The sequence below is a fragment of the Mirounga leonina genome, unplaced genomic scaffold (genome assembly GCF_011800145.1).
Source record: "Mirounga leonina isolate KUSES-001 unplaced genomic scaffold, KU_Mleo_1.0 Mir_129, whole genome shotgun sequence".
NCBI lineage: Eukaryota > Metazoa > Chordata > Mammalia > Carnivora > Phocidae > Mirounga > Mirounga leonina.
In genome coordinates, this window is record NW_023270323.1 from 10818959 (window position 1) to 10845585 (window position 26627).

General features: G+C 43.1%; 1 protein-coding gene across 4 annotated transcripts in view; it reads right to left on the bottom strand.

Annotated features, from left to right (window-relative positions):
* Positions 1-1375: 1375 nt before the first annotated feature.
* The window catches only part of AFF1 (AF4/FMR2 family member 1), a 203408-nt gene continuing 178156 nt past the window's right edge, over positions 1376-26627 (bottom strand). For 3 of the 4 annotated variants that reach the window (XM_035004569.1, XM_035004567.1, XM_035004570.1), the window contains 8 exons: positions 17446-17549; positions 16208-16475; positions 15381-15472; positions 15138-15198; positions 11211-11347; positions 10554-10622; positions 9800-9937; positions 1376-7920 (listed from right to left, as the gene is read on the bottom strand). In XM_035004569.1, coding sequence (XP_034860460.1) covers positions 7503-7920; positions 9800-9937; positions 10554-10622; positions 11211-11347; positions 15138-15198; positions 15381-15472; positions 16208-16475; positions 17446-17549 — 1287 coding nt within the window. In that variant the 3' untranslated portion in view covers positions 1376-7502. The remainder of the gene's footprint in view (positions 7921-9799; positions 9938-10553; positions 10623-11210; positions 11348-15137; positions 15199-15380; positions 15473-16207; positions 16476-17445; positions 17550-26627) is intronic. The other variant, XM_035004571.1, reaches the window with a different exon arrangement.

Consider the following 26627-nt stretch of genomic DNA (forward strand, 5'->3'; position numbering starts at 1 on the left):
AAATAAGCTCTAAGACCTTTCAGGGACAACTATAGAAATCTTAACATGAACTGAATATTAGATGTTTGTTGAAAATTTTTCTTAGATAACAGATATTGCTGTTGGAAAAGGTCGTGGGAAATGCAAGAACTTTTTAGGGCTGAAACCTACTTCAGCAGAAATATATATATGCACACATTTACTTAAGGACAATATGGTAAAATATTAATTGCTGAATCTGTCCAAATAGTTTGATTCAGGGATGGTTGTGGAAGCATTCTTTATCATAGCCCCTAATTAGAAATAATCTCAATGTCTAACAAGGAGGTTGGTTAAATAAACTGGTACAACCATACAAAGGACAACTACTACTGAAAATTTGTAATAGACAAGCTAGGACATGGGACATTTTTTGTGAAAAAGATGAAAACCAGAGATTTTATGGCCCATCTTTCAAGGCCTAGTTCAAATGAGATGTCTGCCCTACAGCTCCTCTTAATAGGGACTAAAAACACCCTTTCTCCACACGTGCTTACCGGTTCTTGCTGCTTGTCGACTCTGCCACAAGCTTGCTGAGTGAGGTTGGGGGTCTGTTCAGTAGGATCAATGTAAGTAGAGGTCAACCTAACCTATGGAACAAAAGATGGAAAAGGAAGAGGAGGGTAGTGAGGTCTTTATCAGTGTTCGGTCAGAGGCTGGAGGGTAGCTGTGGGGATACTGTGGTGCAGTAAGGGGAAGGAGTAAATTAAAGGAGCCACCAGTTTGAGTGTTCATGCCAAGTATTATGCTAAGTGCTCTCTAGAACCATCAAGCCTAATCCTCACCATCTTACTAGTAGGTAGATACCAAATCAAGAAAGTTTATAAAAATGAGAAGACCCCAGAGAGGTTAAGTAACTTGCCCAAGGCCACACATAGCAAACTCAAGAGCCAGGATTCAAATTCAGCAAGTCAGATTTCAGCACCTAGGTTTTTCCTGATTTACTAAAAGCACTGAGGTAGAACATGAGTTCTTTCAGAGTAGCAAAGGGAGGAGAGACCAGATGGCCTTTCAAAACCTTTCAACACCAACATTCTACAGATCTGTCCACCCAACAAACATTGAAAACAGGCAAATTAAGGTCACCGTTGCCCCTGGCCCTTAATGTCAGAGAAGATGCCACACTGGTGAAGGGTAATTCGTGTGTGACTGAAGTTCTTAAAAATAAACCAAAGAAAGAGAAGGATGAGCTTCCCTCTGCCCACACTTCTTTTCCCATTTCAACAATAAATACATATTGTGAACAAGGGCATGTCATTCCACCGTGTCAGACTCTTCTTGGCTAAGTGGTAATTATATATAGCAATTTTAGGAATTACTTTATTCAGGCAAAATGAAAGCATGGATTCAGCCCCAATGATTTCTCTAAATTTTTATTTTTATTTTTTTTTACAGCTCGATCCTCTTGTGAAAAGGAAAGAATTTGAAGATTAACAAGTCAATTACATGTCTTTTTAAACAGCAATTAATCCTCATTACAGAGAACAACAAACAAAAGATCTGTGGCACGTTATCTTTGGAAAGATCTTTTGCAAATTCTTCTTCTAAAAAAAGAAAACTATTATTTTCACAGATCACATATGTCTCTTTCAAAGGACTATACAAGGCAGCTAAATTTTATTCACAAAAGCCCCAAGTTGCAGTTCCATTGCTGAAGTAGATACAATACATGGCATCCCCCTTCCTTGTGTTGCACATCTTCCCGCTGAGAGCATCCCTGCTTCCCTAGCCTACGTACAAACTCACTGTGTGGACTAGACAGCTGGCACATTATTCCACAAGAACTAGAGACAAATTCGTATTTTAGATAGACCAGTGATCATTTATCAACTGGGCAATTTATTCCTTTTTTAAACAATTTTAATACCAAGATTTGACTTCCTCTAAAGTTATAAGAAAGCAACAAATATATAATATAATATAATATATAATGGTAATAAATAAAAAAAGGCAACCCTGCTCAGGTATCATCCAAAACATGATCACATTCAGAAAAAGACAAAAAAGATTTGGGACACATACCTATAAACACACACATACACACACACACACCCCAACATGAACAGTGTATACTTGATATCTGAGGGGGAACGTGCAGTAATTTTAGCAATACATGTTGATGGCCTGAACAAAAGGCGAAGTTAATACTGCCTGTGTTAAGCATCACTTAAACATCTACTTCTATAAGCAAAGCACGTTATCTGCCTTAGGTCGGCCACCGCCTGGTCTCACCAGTGCAGCCTGGCCAGCCTTGCTGCCAGTGGTCTTATTCCCTTGTCCTTGCAGGCCGAGAGAGTATTATCTAGGCTCACAGGGAGCTGTAGGTTTCCTTCCTGCCCTTGTGGGTAGAGAAATACAGGCACTTTTCTACCCATCACAGTACCTGTTGAGATCTGTTGCACAGTGGAACATTGTGTGATTTCCCTAGGACAACAGGAAGTCCACAGCCCCCTTAAGTAGATAGGTGGTGCTTGCCAGCTCATCGTAAGAACTAAAGAACATGGCCAGTGGTCATCATTCTTAGTCACCGAGAAACCAACACGACTGGATTGCATATTGGAGGTTTATATGGTACAAATACGCCTTGCAATGTTTGAAGGAAGATCCCCAACACCATGTAATTCTGCCACTCAACCTCCAGCAAACAAAAGGACAAAAGATGAAAAGGCACAGGAAAAACCTTATATTCATCAATTCTCAATAGGACCAAAAACAATCAGAAGAGACAACCCACTACAGAAAGGGAACAAAGAAGTACCACCATAATCCTGACTCGCCTCCGTAGCCCCATACACAACTCACTTTCCAGTGAGCAAATCTCTGCATTTGTGTTTCTAAAAGAAGCCCAAATATCCTTGCAAAACTGAAATACTGGTAATTGATGGTAAAGACTGTAGTAGAAGAAGTGGCAACCTTTTTTCAAAGATTTGTGTAGTGTCTGGGAAAATAAATCCTTAAGAAAAAAGTAGAATCTGTGGTGGGAGGTAGGGAATCAAGCCTTATTTGATTCATTTACCTGAAGATGAATAAATATGCCTCAAACTTCACGAAGCAGAACAAAAGGTACAAGACCCACATTAACATGTCTTAAAGCCGTATCAAAATAAATACAGCATTATCCCAAATTAGTATTATTTCAAAATTAGGTTTGGTCAACAAAGGCACAATGAATACATCTAATTCAACGAGCCTCATAGTCTGTGTGTGTGTGAATGCGTATGTATGCATACAACACACGCACATCTCCTTTCTGTATCAGATACAAAAGCTGTTCATTTTGAAGGACATAATGGTTCATCTTTTTGCTTCTAAAAATTATTGGACAGGAATCCTAACAAAATAGTAAGCTCCTGGTTCTACTGACATGAATATTTAAGGTACCAATTAAGGCAAGTTTTCAGCCAGAAAGGGGTCAACTCTTAGCTTCTCAAAAGCCTGGGATCTGGAATCAAAGGATATAAATGTGTTCTAATTTGTCTAGGGGAAAAAGCTAAATATCTTGGTCAAAACAGATCTATAAAATAAAGATCCTTTTATTTAAAAAAAGAAAAATTCTGATTCATTATCAGTCAGCACTGAGTGTATCCTAGAAGTCATGCTATTGCAGCTCTCGTCCTGATAATACACCCCCTGGACCCTCGCTTCTTCACCGCAGCTCACATGTGGCGAATGTTTTCACATTCTTAACCCAGTGTCATTTGGTAAATTTCAGTGAAGTGTTTATCATCCTTTAGCAGGGCCCCTAGTCTGGCTAAAATCTCAAGTTCAGTGATTCACATTTTAATTATCTCCAGAAATGACAGAAACATTCAACATTTTAAAAAGTAAAACAGTGTTCTTCCATTTCCTAGTAAAGACACACACACACACACACACACACACAAAACTGTAGTGCCGAAGGCAAGATTTTACACTCAATTTTCACTCCTTAAGATGCTTTGTTATTTGTCTCATTTTATAATCTAGTCCTTTCAATGATCTACCTCAGTACAAATTCTGCCTTTGGGAATTTAAGCATGCAGTGAAAAAGTGCAGTGATTTTTAAAATTCTTTAAGATTTCTATATACAACTGTAACAGGAAAAAAGACCTTATGAACATTAAGGATTCATCAGCCACTATTTTTCACATACTCTATTTAAAAAGTAGCCACTGGGAATCCTCTTTTAGGTACAAGGCAGTAAGAATCGGAAATATCCCATGTTCAAAATACTACAAATTGATCTCTGCAAGTTGATTAGTTTTTCAAGGGACAAATAAATTCTTAATATAAAGGTCAGGGGAGAAAAACACTACACACGAAGAATAAGGCCACTGAAAAAGCAATCAGTTTTTTTTTTTTTTTTAGAAGTGGCTGAGCAATCGACACCAAGATGTCTTCAGTCACAGGAGCAGTGTCGCTCACTGACAGGAGATCTGCATAGATCAGAACCTGTCCGAAAAAGACACAGCTTCCCAAACTGACAGGTGACTTGTACTGGGGAATGGTGGGGCAAAGGGGCAGAGAAGGCCAAGTGAATAAGCGGGAAAAGGACATTAAATAATCACAGAAACCTGAATCTGGTGTCTTGTTTCACACATACAAGAGATGGGCATGATGCCACAACCCAACAGACAATTAGGTTTTGTTAAATGGCCTTGCTTTAGAACATCAGCGAATGAAATCGGTCCATCAAGACCACACATCCAGTCCTCATGCTCAGATATTAGTACTGCTGTAACTCTCTGGTTTTAACCTAAACATGAGGTAACAAACCTCTGAACTAGCTACTGATAACAAAGAACAGGCTGGCTGAGACACTGAAGGAACAGCTTCACACGAACAATTCATACGTGAGAAATCATCATCACTCCCATCCTCTACACATCCCTTTACGTATTGACCAGATCACCGAGTTCTTACATTCCTTGTATGGACCTTCGACCTCTTCCTTATAAAGATGGCACTCCCTTCTTCATTAATAATATGAAAATGACAAATGTTCTGGGTAGGAAACAAAATGTAGAGGGGCAGAATGGGATAAAGGGAGAGAAAAAAATGGACCAATGGTAGCGGTAACACTCACTCCTCAATTTTAATACATGTGCAAATTCTACTTCTAAAAGGGATATCAAGAATTGGCTTTTAAAAACACTGCACTCAAAATAATGCTTCCAATAGCCTTCAAAGTTTCAATAAAAAAAAAATCTGTGCTTATGGTTACGTGGGAATTTTGACTGTGTTCTTTCATTTTAGGTCATTCCCTATGAACTTGGTTTAACGTCTAGAATATGGCAATAACAACATACGGGAAGGCCACGGTTCTTCAATCCAATCAAATCTAGTTGACTGAGAACACTTTGGAGTGAAGGCATGTGGTGACTTTTTTTTTTTTTTTTTTTTTTTTTAAGTCTAATTAACCACCCAAATCTCCACATCCTCTTAGGGAGTTGACTTACCCTAGACAATCAAGGGCTCAGAAAGTCTACTTTTGCTATAAATATAAAATAATCTGTAGCAGAAAAATATAGCCTCTCTAAGAAGTAGATTTCATTTTTCTTTGTTTGCTGACAAAATTCTGAGTTGGTTAGACAACATGAGTTACCACATAACTGTAGACCACAGATCAGCACCTCAAATTCCAGCTCTACTTAAACAAAAATTAAAAAGCACTTTAGCCATCTGGTCGGGTATAAATGTTGGTTCCCTTCTTCCCCAAGGTAGAAAATTCAGAATATAGTCAGTGGTGACTGCCTTTCGCTGAAGCAGGGGGTGGAGATGACACCGCCACGTCCTCCATCGTGCATGCGATCTCAAGATGGCGTCCCCGTGGGCAGCAGCTCCTCCCTCCACTGCTCGGACTTAGGCTGACTCTCAGCAGTGACGGAGAAATCAGAAGTGGGGTGAACGCGCGGTACTCCAGGCAACAGGGGCGTGGGGGGTGTGGGGGAGTTGCCTTCAATTTTATAAATTGTGACAATACTTGGTATTATCAAAGTCACTGTTCACGGGCAGAAAGTGGGGTACAGTGGAGTCCTTCACAACTTACGCTTTATAGATGACCGTTAAGAATTTACTAAACAAAGATTTCCCCCAAAACTTAAAAGAAAAAAAAATCATCCACAAAACCCTACACCAAAATTCATTGTTTAAAATATTTCCTTCTGGGAATAGACTAGGGTGGCTACTGAGATGACATGAACTTGCTCTCAGAGCTGAAACTGCTTCTCCTCATTTCATCTGCCATTTGCATCCTGCTGGTTAAAAAAAGTACGGAAATGTTTCTAGACCACTCATACGCCCACTTAGTCTACATTGCACTTCTGTCCTTCAGTTAGGAAAGGCAAGATCATCTCTGAGGCCAGCCTCCTCCTCTCTGCTTCTGTATAGCCACCATGTCCAACCAACGATCACATAAGTTCTTGAAAGCTTAAGCGGACAAATGTCCTGGCCATCTCATGGTGCTTCTCTTCTCGAGTTTGGTGTCGTGATGAGACAAACGTCTGAACTGTTTTTGAGGCTTTCAATGTGCAAAAAAGTTCCCAAGCCATCAAATCAACTTGGGCCTCCGTTAAGGTGTTTTGGTTGCTTGTTTTAGCCGCTGAAAACCCTGTCTTGTATAGTGCACCAGATCCATCAAACTGCTGTTGAGGGCCAAGGCGCACACACTTGTGCTGAGCTGAGCAAAAAATTCTGCAAACAAAGCAAAACCAAAACCAAGTGAACACATTTGCACACACAAAAATAAAAACGGAAACATAAAAAGTCAAAGTTCCAGCAACCGTATCCCCACAATATTCTGTACTTCATCACAGCCAAAAACCGCCATCTACTACCGTTAAAGGCTCGCTAGTTCTCCACATCCCCCCACTGGGCGCCAGGCTGGGCCCTGAGCCAGTTCCCAAGCGGACTCCTTCATGCCTGGCCCAGGGCACGTGCTGGAAGCTACCCAACCTGTACTACGGGGCTGGTGGGGGGCCGAATCAAAACAAAACGAAACAAAACACCCCCAACCGGTGAAAAGCGTCATTAGTTTGCTACGAAAGAAAGTAAAATTCTAAGAGGCTACGAGAAAAGTAAGTGGCTGCAGCCAGCTGGCCCCTGCCGTCCCTAGAGCCGGGAGAGAGTCCGGAGCGGCATCCGGGGCAGGGGCAGGGCGGCTTCCACTCAGCGCTCGCCGGGCGCCCACGGGCAGTCCCTCCAACGGCCCGCGCTCCACCACCGCCTAGGCCTCGGCTCTCTCCCGGGTTTCTTCCTCTCAAAGAAGCCTCAGGACGGTCTGCTATGCCACGCTTCTCAGACTGCTGCTGACCGTCTTTCTCAACAGATACTGAAAACAAGCGTGCGACCCGCTATTGAGGTCACACTACCTCTCGTACACAGGGGTTGTGCGCAGACAGCCGGTCCCCTCCCGTCTTCACGAGCCTTGCCCTGTCGCCGGCACTTCAGCTCGGGCTGAAACGATGCTGCCAGAACGTCTGGAGGGCAAGGCGCCGCAACCACTTCTACTTTAATTTTGCGGAGATCGGGTCACGGAAGCCTGGCTCCGTGCCACAGGGCTCAAGCAGGAACTGCGGCTGGGTCGGGAGGCGGAGGGAGGACAGCAGATAGCTCCACACTCCCTTGTCTTCAGAACACTGAACATAAAATACAAACCAACAATGGCACTCCCTCCAGATGCCCACGCCCCGGGAATTACCACCACAGAGCCTTTTACCTTTATTCTTCCTCGTCAGGACCTCAGCCTGCTCCCAAAGATCGAAGGCGGTAAGGACGTGGGATGTAATGGTGACATAAGACGACGTCATGTTTTGGATGGTGACAGGCATGCCGCCGCTCCCTCCGCTGCTAGCACTTGACTGGGAGCCGACGGAGCTGGCAGGAGAAGGCATCGGAGAGACAGGGGACGGTGTGCCTGTGCTTCTGGGAGGCGGGACAAAGAAGAGAACCGGTTCATCACCTTAACCCCGCAGATCACGGACTTCTTGTCTCTGGGACTGCAGTCCAAGTTACAAAGTTCGGGGTGCACTAGCCAAGATGAAAATCACTTCTAGAAGATCAGAGACACCCTTCACCTTCAGGATTTGGGGAATTTACTTAATGGCACACAACAAAATGGGGCCACCAAACAGAGAAAGTAAGTAGCTGGACGGACGCAAGGCGTCCTTCGCTGGACCCAGAATCACGTGGGCACATCTACATTCCGAATGTGCTTGCTCCATTTACACAGTCTACTCCCTCGGCCTGAAATCCCTTCCTCCCCCACCCTCAGTTCTAACTTCCACCAAAACAGTGCTTCCCTGGGAAGACAGTTCTAATCTCCTATATATTCATTCTCTCAACCAGTCAAACATTGACCGAGCACCCACTCCACACTTGGCCCTCTTCTGGACCCCAGGGAGACAGCATGGCCTCCCTTTGGCCACCACCTGAACTGGTCTCTTTGCATTTACCTATGAATTTATCCACCGCATTTCTCACATCCCATTATACTCTTCTGTCTATTCCTTTTCCTTCCTTGAAGGCTGGGACCATTTCTTATGAATCTTTGCATTTCTAGCACTTAACACAGAGAGTAGGCTCTTCCCAAGTATCTACTGAATCAATGACTAGATGAATACAGGACAGCCTCCGAGGAGACTGGGAAAGAGGTACGACGCATCAGGGGATGCAGTCTTCTCTCTACTCTCCTTCTGGCTACATACCTGCACATGCAAATTAACAAGGGCCTGATGGGCCTCAAGTGAGAAACAAGAGGAAAACACTTCGATCTAAAAAGTAATGGAAAGATGGGTCAAACAGCAGGAGCCTCATGATTGGGTCCATCTGCCCTTGGGGGGCTGCAGGGACCCCAAGTGTCCCCCGCAGAATGTACACTGTGAAGGACTAGAGTGGCAGCTCCGTGAGGGCAAATTCCTGTCTGCTCTGTATACTGCTTTACCCCTGTACCTAAAAACCAGGTTTGGTACAAAGAAGGTGCTAGCTATACAGCGGCTGGACAAACGGTGAAGGAGTTATTTAAAATAACGTGGCTGACAATTTACATCTGAGGTGAGAGTCATGAAAATGTTCAGAGGTGAAAAGTTACTTCTCAATCAGGACTTTTTTTTTTTTTTAAGAGAGGCCATATGGGACTCTTTTCTCTTGAAGGTGCTAGAAATGGGGCAATCTTCTAGGTGATATTCTTAAAATAGCAAAACTTATCAGAACGGGGAACTTTTCAAGGAGTATAACCAATTAAAAAAAAAAAAATGCTAGGTAAGTACTACAGGGAAGAAAATTCTAACTTCATCTTAACAACACCTGCACAAAAATTCTGTTTTTCAACATCTTATGGCACAGATGAACACCTTCAGTTCACAAAGGAGGCAGGAGCCAGCTAGAGATAGTTTTCATTCTTAATATTACTGTCATGGATCCCAGATAAGGGCATTCGGTTCTGGAAAGTTCTTGTTTACTGAAATGCCAAGACAACAGGTCACGTAGATGGAGAAAAGACTTCGGCTCTGATTGGCTCTGCCTTTGTTTTGTGTTGTTAGGCGTATCTGAAGATCCTCAAAGCTCTAAAATTTTGACCCTATATTCTTTGTAATTATCTTTTTATGTTACTTACTCAGCAAACACCTTGACTTATACCTATTCCTCAAAAAGGTAGAAATATGCTAATAATTTAAGGAGCAAATCAGCACATAGATGTACACAATTTTTAGAAAGCCAAAGTCATACAAATGGTTGCAAAAGCAAGAGCTAAATAAAGAGATAACTTGATCTTAAGAATTATTTAAATTAGACTTTTCATTACCTTGCAATGCATGGAGAAGGTGCCTGGGCAACTTTGAAAAAACTGCTGAAGTGTTCGTTAAGAGCACGAGAATACTTTATTGCTGTATCTTTTTTACAACGAAACATCGCCATGTTCAAAATGGACTGGCAACGCATGCTATGAACATAAACAGAAGTTAAAGTGAAGAATTACTTCGTAGACACGAGTATCACTACTACACAAAGCCATCTAATTAACATTTTATAGTCTAAGGAACACGCTGGGTTTTCCTCATCTACATGAGGAGAACATCTTAAGAATCTTACCGTACTGCTCACATTATCATCAAAAGTAGATAAGGCATAAAGGGGCTCCTGGGTGGCTCAGTTGGTTGAGCATCCCACTCTTGATTTCGGCTCAGGTCATGACTTCAGGGTCCTGAGATCAAGCTGACACTGAGCGTGGAGCCTGCTTAAGGTCCTCTCTCTCCCTCTCCCTCTGGTCCCTCCCCCCAAAGTAAATATTGGTGGAAAAACACAAATACACAAGAATATCATTTAAGTCATGAGACCAAAGCATCTACTGAGTCAACAGTAAAACGGCAGTAGATGCCTTTCATAAAAAATAACTGTCAGCGGGATTAACCTCTTGACCACGCATCCTACTTTCTATTATTGTTCTGCCTTTCATTATTAATTCCCATGTTAAGAAAACAAATTTCAAAATCTTTTTTATAACAGCAAAAGATGCAAAAGCAAATACTATTTAGACAAGGAAAAATAAAAGTACACACCATAAAACAGCAAATATTTTCTCTTGTGGAGTTGAGGCGTCTGAAAAGGATTTTAACGACATTATAAATCTATAGGAAAATATAAAAATACATCAGGTTAACCAAAGGCAGTTAGAAAATCCCAGGCACAAAGATATCTTATTAGGTTTGTCTTGGTTTTATGTTGATTTTCCTGAAGATGTGAAGACATGAAAACCACGCAGAAGAAAACCCCAGGCTTTAGAGCAGTAATTCAGGCCATTCAGCAAAGCAGACAAGGACATGTCTCTTCTCTGGCCTGTTACCTGCTGGAAACCACGTAGACGCGTGTCCTCCCGGCGTCCCCTGCCCAAACACAGACAAAGAAGGGAGCGGACACGGAGCTACCAGTGCATCTGGCAAGACAGCCAAACTGGAAAAACCAGGCTCTCCCTGAACGGTCTGGCATTTCACGGTGCACTTGGCAGGAGGATGGAGCTGGACCCGGTCCCTCCGTTTTATCACATCATCTAGAATACAATTTTCGTTTCGGGCCCAAGAAACGGTTCTGGATCAGTAACTTTTTTTTAAGGCTCCCCTTTGTTAAGTTGTCTTCCTACTAAATTCGAGTGGATTCGAACAATAAAAGGCGAGGAAGGAGAAGCACGTAGCAAGATGGCAAAATGACGTGGCACTTACTTAATGAGGTCCGCGCTTTCCGAGTACACCGAGTAAGCCGACTTGGACGTTGAGCTTTCCGACTCCGTGGCAATCCCACACTCAATGAGGGACAAGGCGGCCTCCAGGTACTTAAAAGCCTTCCCAACCTTGTCTGTCTGTAGAAGAGCATGGTCAGTGTTAGGCCTCAGACAGACTTAACTGTTTAGTTTCTCAACCATATTCTCTACCTCAACTTCCCTCCACTGTCTTAATTATGGCTAGGGAAAAGCGTGAGAACAAAGGAACTCAAAATGATAACCAAAGCCTGTTGGCTCTGACCTACTGCAAAATTTCTTTTAGCAAAAATTTAGTAGGAAAAAGAAAACCTTATTAAGACTACTCTCTCAAAGTCTTAAACTACACATTCAAACCAAGGCAGTAAGCACATCGTCCCCTTGTTACTGGTGTACAATTATGTGATTTTCATGAAAAGGAGATTTTCCTACTTAGAATGATGCAGACACAAATTTCTTTGCATGTGTGGAAGTTTATCTTATAAGCAATAGGAAACATGGTTTAAGGAGCATCTTAGAACTTATGTCTAACAATAATTGTCTTATGTATTTTAGAGCCAAACAGATTATCCAATCTCATTTGGAAGTCAGGGTTAAGTGTACAAGGCTATCCCTGGGCCAGGGAGGATAAAATTTCAGAGTCCCTTAAAGGGCAAGTAGAAACATGAATGAGCTCAAATACTGGTGGTCACCTAAACCTGAAGGCACGTGGTGTCACGGAATGCTCTCCTCCCTGGAACACAGCCAGCTCCCCAGAGACTGTGATGAGCACCCCCACCTTTTCTCTACACTTGCCATATGGACCATGTGTTATAAGAGCAACCAATTAACACATATCCAAGTTTGTAGTTTCTGCTAATGCTTTCAACTTGATATGTTCAAAAAGGAAAACAGCAAAGATGCAAGAGGAGTATAAGGAGATGGTAACATATCAGCAAAGAAAGATGGCGTGGGGCTGCTAACTTTTTAAAAATAACTTTGTTCTAAACTATTTTTTCCAGAGAAAGCCAGGCTCAGAAAATCAGTGACAGTAGGGAGGTTCCTCAAAAAGTTAAAAATAGAACTAACTACCCTATGATCCAACATATACACTACTAGATATTTACCCAAAGGATTCAAAAATACTGATTCAAAGGGGCACACGTACCCTATTTATAGCAGTGTTATCTACAATAAGCCAAATTATGGAGAGAGCTCAGATGTCCAATGACTGATGAATGGATAAAGATGTATACAAATGTATATATAAAATGGAGTCTTACTCAGCCATCAAAAAGAATGAAATCTTGCCATCTGCAACAACGTGGATGGAACTAGAGGATATTATGCCAAGTGAAATAAGTCACTCAGAGAAAGACAAATACCGTATGATTTCACTCTTGTGGAATTTAAGAAACCAAACAGATGAACATAGGGGAAGGGAAGGAAAAATAAAATAAGATAAAAACAGAGAGGGAGGCAAACCATAAAACACTCTTGACTGTAGAGAACAAACTGAAGGTTGCTGGTGGGGAGGTGGGTGAGGGGTGGCCAGATGGGGGATGGGTATTAAGGAGGGCACTTGTTGTGATCAACACTGGGTGTTATATGTAAGTGATGAATCACTAAATTCTACTCCTGAAACTAGTATTACGCTATATGTTAACTAACTTGATTTAAGAAATAAGGAAAAATTAAGAAAAACTTGAAACATTAAGTATTGTATTTATTAAGTGCTGTCAACTTCCTGTACTTGAAAAATGTTTTCTATGTTTAATAAAAAGTCTGTTTTACATTTCAAAAAAAAAAAAAAAACCCAAAAACTGAAAATTAGTGACAGAAAGAATAAAGATCAAATTGGCATGCCCCCACTAAACCTAAAGCAGTACAGGGCTTTACTGGTTTGCTTCACTGGTGAGAATTTAACTCCTCAATTTGTTTATTTAATGCCATTTCTTTCATGGAAATTCCAAGATTTATACTGGCCTTAGTGTATAAACAAAAGGAACTATAGTAAAAAAAAAAAAAAAAAAAAAAAAAAATTGCCAATATCCGCTTCTTTGAGGGAAGTATTCTGTAAGGCTAAGAACGAAAACATTCCTGTGACAGCCCCCTGGGTAGCTCCGGAGACAGGGTTTAAGAATAGCGGCCTCACTTCCCTTCTCAACAGTGAGTAGGACACAGAGAAAAAAAGACACTCCTCTATGTTCAGTGGTGCACTTAACGATTTGGAACACAAAATGGACCGTTTTGAGACCTTGTGCAAATAAAGGAGAATTAAAGAAAAATAAAGAGGCTGCCCATTCGGGCTTTTGTCCAAACCAGCATATTTTCAGAGTGAAATGAGCTATTATTAGCTATTAAAATGAGATGCAACAAGGTATAAACCAGGACTGAACTGGGAACACTGGGATATGTGGGCAACTTAGGCAGGGAGGAAGAAGAGGTGCATCTATACAAATTAAAAAAAAAAAAAAGTCCCCTGGACTACTGTTTGAATAATGAAGGAATCTGGGGCGCCTGGGTGGCTCAGTCATTAAGCATCTGCCTTCGGCTCAGGTCATGATCCCAGGGTCCTGGGATCGAGCCCCGCATCGGGCTCCCTGCTCAGCGGAGAGCCTGCTTCTCCCTCTCCTACTCCCCCTGCTTGTGTTCCCTCTCTTGCTGTCTCTCTCTGTCAAATAAATAAATAAAATACTAAAAAAAAAAAAATAATGAAGGAATCTAGTGGCTGAAAGCGTCCAATGTCAGGGCAAGTTTTAGACAACTGGCTGACAAAGTACTAGAATATTTACTCTTTTGCAGAACTCAAAAGGTTCTTACAGTTCTGGCACCAGCTCTGGGGAGCTGGAAGGGAGAGACAGGAAAAACACTGTCACATTTAGTACAGATGCAGCCGTCCTAGGAACGGGGCCGCTCTGGAGACAGGTCTAGAGGCAGAGGCTGATCTTTGAACCCCTCACAGCATTCCCGCATAGTAAGGATTTGATAAGCATCTTGCCCTGATGAACAGGGGCTGATAACAGGGTCTCCGTCCAGCCCTCCCTAACCGGTCTGAGGATCTGAGGAGAGATGCCTGTCTGCAGACTGGGGCAGAGAGCGCAGGCCCAGGTCTCGGGGGCCACCATGCTCTTCTCATGTGTACAAGGTTCAATATATGGTATTTGCAGGGGTTGGGGCTTAGAGCACACATGAAATAAATAAAAGGCCCCGAGCCTCAGATGTTTGAACACGACAAAGGGCAGGCATGATGTAATCACACTGCAGCAGGGATGAACAGCACATTCAATCACGGATGCAATTAACAACAAAGCACCGCTTCCCAGAACGTCCCAGCAGCCACTGGGGGAAGAGGGCTCATTCTGTAAAAGCACGTTTTTTTTTACTGTTTCATTATTACCTTCATGTTCAAATTTTACCGAAGAGCACTCGTTCTACTCTTTCCTCGGGCCATTATCTCAAGGGCGTTAAGACAATTTGGGAGCACAGACTACCTCAGTTTCTGAAATGTTTCAGGCTGAACACAAACTGATCGACTTTCAATAGCAGAACTTGTCTCCCACAGCCAAAGAACTGACTCAGTGGCACGAGGAAGCCCTCATGTATTAAAACAAACACCACCAGGTAGATTTAACTTCCATTCATTTAGATATAAAACTTGTCACTAGGTACCCTGTCTATTCATTCACTCATGTTCAGACTGAGTCAAAGTGAATAATTTCACTAAGAATCCCTTACCCCTCGCTGCTTAAGACCTGCTGATCCTGCTTTCCTTTGTGGCCCATGTCGCGACACGCTCCCCCCCCGCCCCCCCGCCCCCCCGCCCCGTTCATTCAGTGATAGGGAATTCAATGAGACCACAGAGATCTTATCAGAAAACATTCTACCAAAGGGATGAAAGAGCCAAACTGACCATTAACTCTGCTTTTTGCTTCAACTTTTTGGCCTCCTTCATGTGAAAATCTGCTTGTTGTCTGAAAGAGAAGCAAATATCAGCAGTGAGTCAGAGGAACCTGGAATTACTAGACTGGGACAAGATGAGTGAAGACGAAGGGGGTGAAAAAGGCTGGGAGGAGACGGGGCGGAGGAGGGAGGAAGCAGAGAAGGGGCAGAGGAAACAGGAGGAAAACAGAAGCAGGAGGACCCAGGGTCTTACCTGTCAGGCTTCACTGGAGGCTTCCCTGGTTTCGAGTTACCATTTGGCAAAGAAGGCACTAGAAAAGGATATGCAGTATCTCCAGAAGATCCCTTTAAAAAAATCATCATACAGGTCACACTCCAACAGTTAAAACCATTGACCTAAAGGTACCACACCCCTCTAAATTAGCCCAAAATAGTAGTTCAAAAAAAGAGGAAATCAAGTACTGTACAATGTAGCTTAGCTAAGCATTTTCCCAGCTAGATTCATCTGAAACTGTAGGTACTGATTGTACTGAGGACCAAAAAGATGTAAGACAAGAATGTCCGAGGCACAGATACTCAACAAAGCTAAACGTAACATTTTCTTGTAGTACACACACACACACACACACACACACACCCCACCCCACCCTCCAGGTTAGCAGGAAGAAAGGACCTTATATTTGACTATTATTTGAGAAAGTGGCTATTTTTTTTCCATTACAACCAAAAACCAAAGTATCTGATACCAAACATGTGAACCAAGAACTAAGCTAGGTAACATTTTTTACTGCAAAGCACCAGATAGAAAATTAACACAAAAATCTATTCCGACTTTTCACCTCTGAACCACTTCGTTAAGGAAGAATAAACTGACATCTAAACTTACACGGAATATTAACCATCTTTTTTACTCTTCCTCTAAAACGTGGTAGAATCTTAAACACAAATAACTCATTATTGCCCTATTAGCAGTGACGAAGAGTTCTGAAATACCATCCTTAGGAACTTCTCTTATCTGGGAATTCAAAGTAAAGATGTACTGATGGATTCCACTCCGTAAGTTCCAGCCCCCCCACTTACTTTGTGCTCTGTACTGCTTCCAGGTCCCTTCCCCTCGACTTTTCTGTGCTTGGGGGCGGAAGAGTCTTTGTGGTTGCCCTTGCTACAACTGGCACTTTGGGGAGGGTCCTGGCTGCAGGGGTCGGCTTCCCGCCTTGGCCTCTTTTGTGCAGGCTTGGCTGGCTTCTGGGAGGAGGAGGAGGAGGAGGAGGAGGAGGAGGAGGATGAAGACGCAGGTGGGTGGGGAAGCGCTTCCTTCTTTGAGGGCTCAGAGGAGGGCCTGGATGTTCTGGAAGGAAACATCATGCAAAATTTTAATTTAAGACAGAACCCGAACCACATAACTTTAGTAGTTTAGTTGTAAGAAAAAATGACTGACGACACCAAAAATTAAGAAATCACAGAGCATGAAGTCCATTCTTGTAGAAAGGCCCAATTTCAGGGACTTTGAAAGATCTAGTCCGATCTATGAATAATGGATTAAGTTGTGTGGTTTGTCACTAAGCTCCCAGAGTCTGCCACAGATCCCAACTCCCCCAACCAAGTTAGTCTTGTTAGCTGCTCCCTAACCTGTACCCTTCTCTGACAAGCGGCCAAGCCAGCTGCCACCTTCTCTTGCCCTCCTCCCCGCTCCTTCCCTCCCAAATCTCTGTTGGCTCCCACCCAGTGACACTATACACTTTCTTTTGCCAAGTCATCGTATGAAGCGATTTCTTGAATAAACCAGAGAGTGAATAATAGTTATTGTTTATAGTCACACCTTCCTGGAAACCCCCGCCGCCACCTCTCTCCAAAGCAAGAGACTGAGTGAATAGGCCTGGACACTCCCAGGAATCGCCTGAAGAAAGAGCACTGAAACCAGGCTCCCAGGGTTCAAGTGCCAGTTCCATCTGTCATGAATTTTGTGACTATGGACAAGTCATTTTCTCGGTTTCCAATTCCGCAAAGTAGGGATGATAATAATAGCACCTTTCTTGTTTTTATGAAAAATTCTTTTAGAAAGAAATTACTTCCAGATATTCAGGAAATTTTCCATAGTTAAAATGTCTTTGATAAACCTAAGTTTGGATTCAATGAATTGTTAATTCCCAAAAGGTCCTCATGGATAAAAGCAACATGAAACAAACTTAGCGCATCATCAAAAGGAGCCCAACAGTGTGCTGATCCCACTCCTACTGCAGAAGAAAACTGTTTTTGCCCCGTCAAGACCCAAGAAGACTCAATCACCTTTCAGGGCTATTGCTGATCTCTATACTCACTTTGTTTTAGAAGATTCTTTGTGGGAGGATGAAGATGATGACTGTGACTTGGTTTCTTTCTCCAGTCTGGCCTTCTTGCTATCGTGGTCTTTCTCTGCTTCAGCCTATTAGTGTAGCATAACAAAGTACACTGTTACAAACACAGATGTATGGACAAAACAGAAAAGACTTCACAGCGAAGGTAATGAGTCATTGGACTTTTGACGACATCTATACACACACAGCAAACTTCTAAGTACCTACACTGTGTGTGTTTTGGGGGGTGGAGGGAAGCAGACAATGGAGATTTGATGAGATTTGTACTGAGACAGATTTTCGCACAAGGAAGGAGGATTCTTCCCACCCAGGGAAGGGAGGATCTCTATGTCTAAGTAATAGCTGACAACAGGAAGAGTAAGTAATAGTCCTCAACACATCACTGACGTTTTTCTAAATATAAAAGAATCAATAAAACATGCATATTCACAGCAAGTAACAACGGATGATTTTATGAGTAAAGACATCCCCCTTTATTTCAAAAGGACCATCCACTTATGCCCACTAATTTATTCTTTGTATAAAATTAGGAGTGGAGTACTTAAAGCTCACTTTTCATCTAATGAAAAATAAGTATATTGTTGAGAAAGAAACAGGGTTACAAAACCCTCTGTCTCTATCTTATAGGCAGGACTAGAAAGACATACAACAAAGTAAGAATAGTTGCTTTGGGATTCTAGCTAACTTTTTTTTTTCCTCTTTCACGGACACAACTGTCATTCTTCCTTTCTTTTTAAGAGACTGTCTTTATAGCTCTGTATACATATACGGGGACACATGTTTCTATTTTTCAAAAAATTTGAAAAAAAAAAAAAAAAAGGAAGGATAAGGGGAGCCTGGGTGGCTCAGATGGTTGGGTGTCTGCCTTCAGCTTGGGTCGTGATCTCCAGGGCCCGGGATCGAGCCCCATGTCGGGCTCCCAGCTCGGCGGGGAGTCTGCTTCTGCCTCTCTCTCTGTTTGTGCTCTCTCTCAAATAAACAATTAAAAAAAAAAAAGAAGGATAAGTATAATTTTAATGAGGGAAAAATATGAACAGAAGGGATATTTAAATCTATAGTCACATACCTCAAAAACATCTGTTTATACCAACTAAAGCGCACGCTAAACACACGCAGTGATTAAGAGAACAAAGAATTCTTCATGGCAAAAGTCTTTTTCCCTTGTTAACATACAGACCAAGTTTACAGCAAGTCTCACATGGACTCAGTGACTTCACGGCGGCCTCCTTCCCACTGGTCTGAGTTCACATAACCGCTCCATGGGAAGAACAGCAAGTGACAATAAAGTGATTGGCGGGAGTTGTTCAATTAATTCTGATGCACATTTAGAACTAAACTCCTCCAACTGTCAGTTCACCAAGAGAGAAATCTGGGACACTACCCAGTCAATCTAGGACAATCCCTAAAAAACCTGAAATCCTCTCTTAAAGCCTTAGAGGAAAAAAAAACATTCTTCGAATTAACTGATTGTGGGAGGCCCCGACTTTCACCACCGGTCTCTCCCTCATTCCCTGAATTTCTCCAAGAAAAAATGAATAAATTCAGATGGGCAGGCTCAAGCTCTGCCCAGACATGAATAAGCAGCTTGACCCCGCTCAAAGGAAGGGGAATAGGAAACACGTGCCCCTCCTCCACCAGACATTCTGCAAACCCATGCACCTGAGTGTGCGCGGCCATTCAGCCCTTCAGCTCTCCTCTGGAAAAACACTTTTCTCTGTTGTTTCAAAACGGATCATTCAAGGTGGCTTATAAAGGTACAGGTTTCTAATCACTTGGTGTGTGCACAAGTGAGAATATGAAGAAGGGAAAATATGGGGAGAAGAGAAATGGAATCCAAGGGAAGGCTTCTACCCTCTTCGAGGCTCATTCTGCATGGCCGGCACAAGCCTGACGGCCCCCCGACAGCATCCAGACAGAACTCCGACATGGCTGGTCCAAAGTGACGGAGTTCAAAGACTTAGTGCAAAAATGGGAAACATACTTACATTTACATTGATAAAATGTTGAAGTGGTGATGTTTTAGATATACTGGATTCAATAAAAATTTAAAAATTATTTTCACTGGTTTCTTGCCTTTTTATAGTTTTTAATGTGGCTACTAGAAAATTTAAAATCACATACATGGTTTACATTGTATTCCTAGTGGACAGTATTGTACTACAGTTTTCTAGAGCCACTCTGCAAATTAGGCTCTGAACTTCCAATTAGCCAATTCAAAGAGGAATTATAAAATGTACAGGTTAGGGGTGACTGGGTGGCTCAGTCGTTTACGTGCTTGACTCTTCATTTTGGCTCAGGTCATGATCTTGGGGCTGCAGGATCGAGCCCCTGTCGGGCTCTGTGCTGAGCCAGGAGTCTGCTCGAGATTCTCTCTCTCCCCCTCTGCCCCTCCCCCTCCTCTAACAAAATAAGTAAAATTTAAAAAATAAAATGTACCGGTTAGATAAGATAAGAACAAACCAGTTGCTCAGAAATAGAACCATTTATTACAGAAGACTACAGAAAAAGCACCCTGGGGGACCCTAGTAAGAAGATAATGTGACGTAAACAAACAGGCACATCTTAGAGGCACAGCTGGAGGAGGACAGGGAATGTGACCCAGCGGTTTCTCTTGTGGCCTCAGCACGGACGTCGCGGGCCAGCAGCAGAATTCTGGAGCACAGTTCAGAAGAGATGAAGGGCGCTGGCACATGCCAGGAGAAGCCTCCTGGGGTTCCGCAGAGCACACAGATCCCCATCCAACAATTCGTAATGGCGACCCTTGAGAGACCGTCAACGCTGGCAGAGAAGAGAGAGTAGACTGGAAATGACTGGGTTAAAATAGAGCCCTGCTATTCTCCTTGTCAGTTAAGAACCTACTGTGCCCATGAGTCTCTGCCCAGTGAATTCTCCTCCATCTCAGATTAAGGGCTGGAAAGTTGGCCTAGCAAGCAGTGAGAGATGACGGGAGATTTCTCTCTGGGCAAAGTCACTGAATTTGCTGAAATATCCAGACAGATATTAACTTGTACATGTGGTAGATAGCAATATATACTTCTTCCAGTGGAAGGTGTTTCTAGGCAATTAATGACACATAGATAAGTCCCCACGGGAAAACTAGACATCAGCTGTCCACAAGGTTACTTCCTGAAAACAAAACAAAACAAAACACCACCAAACCCCAGAGGTGGAATAAGAGTTCATTTTGTTTGTCTTCACACTGCTTAGGACATGCTGGTTAGGACTATAAACCAAAGTGGCAGACGTTATACACCACACATGAAAATAAGACTCACAGTGAGGCAACCCTCACGAACTGGACATACCCCTGGCTTGTGCCAATTGGTGACTCAAGAGAACAGCCAGAAAACCCCAAGAAATCACCAAACATAAACGCTGACACTAACATTTCACACCTGTGTTGGCACTTACTGGAGTAATATGCTCATGACACTGATAGGCCGCACTGACAAACTGATCATATTCTGTAAGCTGGTAGAAAGTAAGCCATTAAACCCAACGAAGCAACATTCCCCTTCTGGTGACTGTCCTCGCTTGACTGAGTTCAAGTCTGTGGGCTTGAGGTCAGTGTTTCTGTACACTATGCACTTGAAACCCTGTCATCTTCTGTCTGGAACAATCACAGAGGCTTCCCCAGAGTATTTGTCAAGTGGCACAGAAAGTAAGTTGAGCGGCTGAGGGGCACAGCTGAGGCCCCCGGAAGCAGGACGGTGCTACAACTCTAAGTGGCTGGATTTAGGAAAGGGCCATTAAAGAGGGCACCAAGCAGTACTGAGTGGCAGGAAATGCAGTCTTGAATTCCAAGACCGAAAAGCAGGAGGCAAGGAGTTCTTCAGATTTTTCTGGGACAAGCAGCCATTTGAAAATGAGAGAAGAGTGATATACTCTTCAGGAGGAAAAAGAAGTCTCCTGCGCCTGTGGCTTAACCACAGATCAAGCCCTGTTACATGGAACCCTGTGTAAGCTCTGGGCTTTGGAAGTTCCCTTTTTCCAAAAGGATAAGCATCTCAACAGGGCCTGCATCAACAACAAAAGGAGGCTGCTGGCTGATGACTGGTTCTTAACTAACTTGTTTGCTTTTCTTAACCTGTTGGGTCAGGAGGCCAAGGATTACCTGCCAGATGCCACACCCTCTCCAGAGTACAGCAGAGGGCAAGTACAAAGCCCATAAAAGGAAGAGGGGGGCTGTGCTGGGCCAAGTTGGTTTCTGAAGGAGAACACCTTCAGGGCAGCCTCCTGCCTGCCCCAGCATCTGGCTCACTATCTAAGAACCGACAGGTAGCAAAGGGAAAATGAAGACAGCTTTTCCAAAACGGACACTCATTTTAGGCCACAGAGTTTCTACCAGGAGCTTAGCTACGACAGAGCCAAGGAGCATCTGAAAAGGAAACGGACATAGAAGGGTAGGTGGGGGTGAGAACGCAGCACACTGGAGTGGCAGGAATGGGGACAACAGAGGGACTGAGCCAGGATGGCACTCTGTCAGAGTCAGTACACTGATCTTCAACTGTGACCTTGTGCCTCTCTCCAATAATGCCCCCAACTAGACACCTGGGTACCAAAAAAACCAAAACCAAAACCAAAACCAACCAACCAACCAACCAACCAACCATCAGGTATGAAAGAGAAGAACATCACTGGACTGGGAGGAGTCAGCATGAGCTCCAGAACTACTTCTGCTAAGCACCCAAGAGATGTCAGAGCCTTCCTGGATCACCTCTAGAAAAGGAAGCAGCTGAGCAAGTAACCCGTAGGGTCTTGGCACTCAAACTGTAAGACCGTCACCTCCCTCCGGGAAGCCAGTGGGCTTGGTAGCACCTGGGGACAGGAAAAGTGGAGAAGCAGCCTTCTGGGAAATTCGGGATTTGCCTCTGCAAGAGGTGCACTAAGACGATGATGACACAGTGGACACCAGGTCCAATCAGTACCAAGAACGAGGGCGCGGCCTTACTGAGAAGACAGATTACAGTCACTGGGATAAGTACTACAGAAAAGGAAAATTAACCCACTGTCCCCCCCTTCTTCTTGATGAGGAAATACACAGGCATAAGAATGGTTTAAAACAGCCTTGGCAACCATGCTTATTCGGTTATGATGCTCTTCTTAGGGCAATTAACAAGGCATGAAGAAATCAGACATCAGTGGCTTTAGGAAACTATAAGGGATGACTTTCAAACCCTTGATTTTGAAGAAGACTAACTGGAAATGTTGGTCTGAATAAACAATCCAAGGAAAGACAGTCAGATCTTGGATAGAAGGGACTGAACCAACCATCCGCAAGCAATAAAAATGCACACTTTCCCACCACATCCCATAACTTCCTTTTCCCATTCCCCAAAACTGACATAAATGATAGTTCTGAAATGTAATTTCCAAAAATGCCAAAGTTTCTTGGTCAGTGAAGCAACTGTTTAGAAAAATGAAAAGGCAGACTTGAATGAATATACCTCCTTGTTCATATATTTGTCTACATAATGGTCAGGACAGTCTGGCATTTTATTTGAGAGGCGATCTATATACAATGATTGAAACTAAATGAGATATTATAGGGACGTCTGGGTGGCTCAGACAGTTAAGCATCTGCCTTCGGCTCAAGTCATGATCCCAGGGTCCTGAGATCAAGTCCCACGTCAGTCTCCTTGCTCTGCAGGAAGCCTGCTTCTCCCTCTCCCTCTGCCTCCCGCTCCCCCTGCTTGTGCTCTCTTTCCCCGTCAAATAAGTAAATAAAATCTTCTTTAAAAAAAAAAAAAAAAGAGAAATTACCTACAAAAGTGCCTAGAACGCTTAACTCACGCACGGAGCGCTATGCAAGTTAGGTGTGTTGTTAGAACACTCTCAATTGTGCTCAACTGACTGTATTTATTCTATTGTACTTCTCGACTTCCATGTCTTCCTAGCCTGGAAAACATAAGCTTGGTTTGCAAATTATATAAATGAAAATACAAGTTGTATTTTAAATTCTAAACCGTAAGCTAGATGATGAAATTTGCAGTTTCTGCAGGGAGTACTACGTCAAGTCATGCCTATTTTCTCCCACAGTTTTCTCCATTTTTCATCATGAACTGCCCCCTGCCCAGTCCTTTAAGGTAGTAAATACTTTTCTCCAGGGGCCACATCTGACAGCTTCAGCAGAACTGCTGTCACCCACCATTTTGTCCTTAGGATGATCCTCTCCTGCTTTTAAGTCTAAAATGGCTTCACAGATCTGTTAACCCTCTGAAAATATTTGCTACATTTTGCACCACAAAAGGAACAGACAGAATTTAAATGAAAAACTAAAGTTCAGGGGCGCCTGCCCGGCTCGGTCAGTAGAGCATGCGACTCAATCTCAGGGTGGTGAGTTTGAGCCCCATGTTGGGCATGGAGTCTACTGAAAAATTAAAAAAGAAAATATAGAAGAACAAAATTTCACTAATGCGAAGGATCAGGCACATTCTTCAACTGCTCAGAGCTTTTTTTTTTCTAGTGTTCACACTGAAAATGAAAGCAATGAACAAATCTTCACCATCCAAATTTGTGGAAAAGTGCTCAGGCTTGAACAGAGACCAGCCTTGCCTGCCTTGGGGCCCAGGTGCACACGCTGGGGGAAAGCAGCTGCTCTGTGGGAAAGGCTGAACAGTGGGAGTCAGGGTCCCGACAGGAAAGGGGGGAGCCCGCCCACACTGGGAAGGAGCTCAGGTTCATATGATCAATATTCATAGTACCTGGAACCCAGCAGGAATAAAACCAAAAGACCAGGATTCGCTGATCATGAAATAAGTATACAGTTGGATTACTTTTAAATTGACTTATCTGACAGCTTCTAACTAGTGACATACTTTAGGCAAGGAATTCCTCGTTGCCTAGATCCATGATGTCAAAACCGAGCACACTGGAGGAACATCTTGATCCAAAGAACTAGCTTTGTACAATCTCAGCCCTGTGGTATGGCTCTGTTCCAGCGGTTCCCAGCTCCGCTAGACATCAGGATTTAGAAAACATCAATGGAGAGGGGGAAGGAAGAGGGTGCAAACCCTGCCATCGGCCATAAAGGCTCCTAGGGTGACCATCACGTGTAGCCAGGTCTGGAACCACTGGTTCGGACCCTGATCCTGTCGGTATCACAGCAGAGAGGCAAACTGTTCCCAGGGGCAGATCTCTCTGCTGCCTGCCAAAGCATTCAAGAAAGCATGTATCTGACTCAGCTGAGGGGGTCATTATTTCTCCATCCTCTAGACAGAGAGCTAAATGAGCTGCCCTAGTGGAGCAAGGCCAAGGGCTGGGAACGGCTTTTTAGAGTGCACGGCTCACATACTCAACAGGGAGAGCGGAGTTTCCCATTCCAGAGTTATAGTCAATTGCTTCTGGATTTGCACTGGGGTATGGGCTGGGATGAGAACTGTCTGGGGAGCCTCCAATTTCTAACATTCCCACCTGGTTAGTAAGTATTTTAGAAGTGAATACTTCTCCCCACTCCAGCTAATGCAGAAGGTTCACTAGAGACTAGACAAGATCATGACAGCTGGGGGATAAGTGATAAAAAGATTTCCCAGGAGGAAGGAGAGGTAAAGGAGTGCAATTTTTTTGAGAGACAGAGAGAGCAAGAGAGAGCAAATGGCGGGAGGCGCAGAGGTAGAGAATCTTCAAGCCGACTCCCCGCTGAGCATGGAGTCTGATGAAGGGCTTGATCCCAACACCCATGAGTTCAAGACCTAAGCTGAAACGAACAGTCAGAGGTGCCCCCAAGGAGTGTATTTTTTGAACCTTTCTTGGGGATATGAGATGCAGGAAACTTTTTCTTAGCCGGGCCCATCACAATTTCATCCATAAAGTTTTACGCTTTTAACACACACACAGTCTTAAAAGTTACCTGACATGGGAATATGCCCTCTTCTAGCTGAAACAGCACCACCAATGAGGACTGGATCCCACCCGCTTGAGCTGCCGGCTGCGGTTATGGTGGTAATACACACCCTCACATCTCATTCAACAAGCTTCTGAAGAAAACAGTTGCCCTTTGCTATTTGATAAAGTCATGTTATATTTTTAACCTGGTAGAGTAATTGGTCAAATCACAGAAAGGACAACAAGCTTCATGATCTTTTTGTCCTTTGTTATTCTTAGCTCAACTTCCATGACTGAGGAAGAAGTTTTTTGTGTGCTTTTAAGAGTGTTAAAAATTTTTATCCCTTGTCAGCAGGAAAGACTTGGTCCTTCTTGTGCCTTTCACTCTGAATCTTGAACAGATTAGGTTGGAATGCCACTGGGGGAAAAATTCACTTATCTTTTACCATGAAGCATCAGCAAAAAGTATATCAGGAGCTCAGTGATTCAGAATCTAGGAAGGAAGGAGACTGTCCAAAACAGTGGTATGTCCAAGTTAACTCAGGATCTTAAGTAGTGTATAAATGTGTGTTTGTTTGGGTTTTTTAAAAGATTTTATTTATTTATTTGGCAGAGAGAGAGAGAGCACAAGCAGGGGGAGTGGGAGAGGGAGAAGCAGACTCCCTGCTGAGCAGGGAGCCAGATGTGGGACTCAATCCCAGGACCCTGGGATCATGACCTGAGCCGAAGGCAGACGCTTAACCAACTGAGCCACCCAGGTGCCCCGTGAATGTTGTTCTTTTCCCACTATGTTCGTTCCTTAAATGAAATTTCTAAAAATCGTGATAACTAAAATGACAGATTTTCAATACCGCAAAATATACCATTATCAGTCCAGTATTACTCAACAAGGAATCCTAACCATGAGTTTAACAGCTCTATAACTTTTTTAATAATGTTCTGTTTACTAATAAAAGTCTTTAATAGAGGTCACAAATTCTAAATCTGGTAGTTTCAAATTAATGAGGTGTCAGGCAGCCATGAGTTAAAATATAGATGTAGTATCGGTATTAAAAAGGATCCTACCACAGTAGTAGAATTTAGCATACAGCAGTTCTTTCAGTAATTCAGAATACTTATTAACATTTCAGTTCAGGGCGCCTGGGTGGCTCAGTTGGTTAAGAGACTGCCTTTGGCTCAGGTCATGATCCTGGAGTCCTGGGATCGAGTCCTGCATCGGAGTCTGCTTCTCCCTCTGACCCTCGCCCCTCTCATGCTCTGTCTCATTCTTTCTCTCTCAAATAAACAAACAAAATCTTTAAAAAAAAAAAAAATTCCAGTTC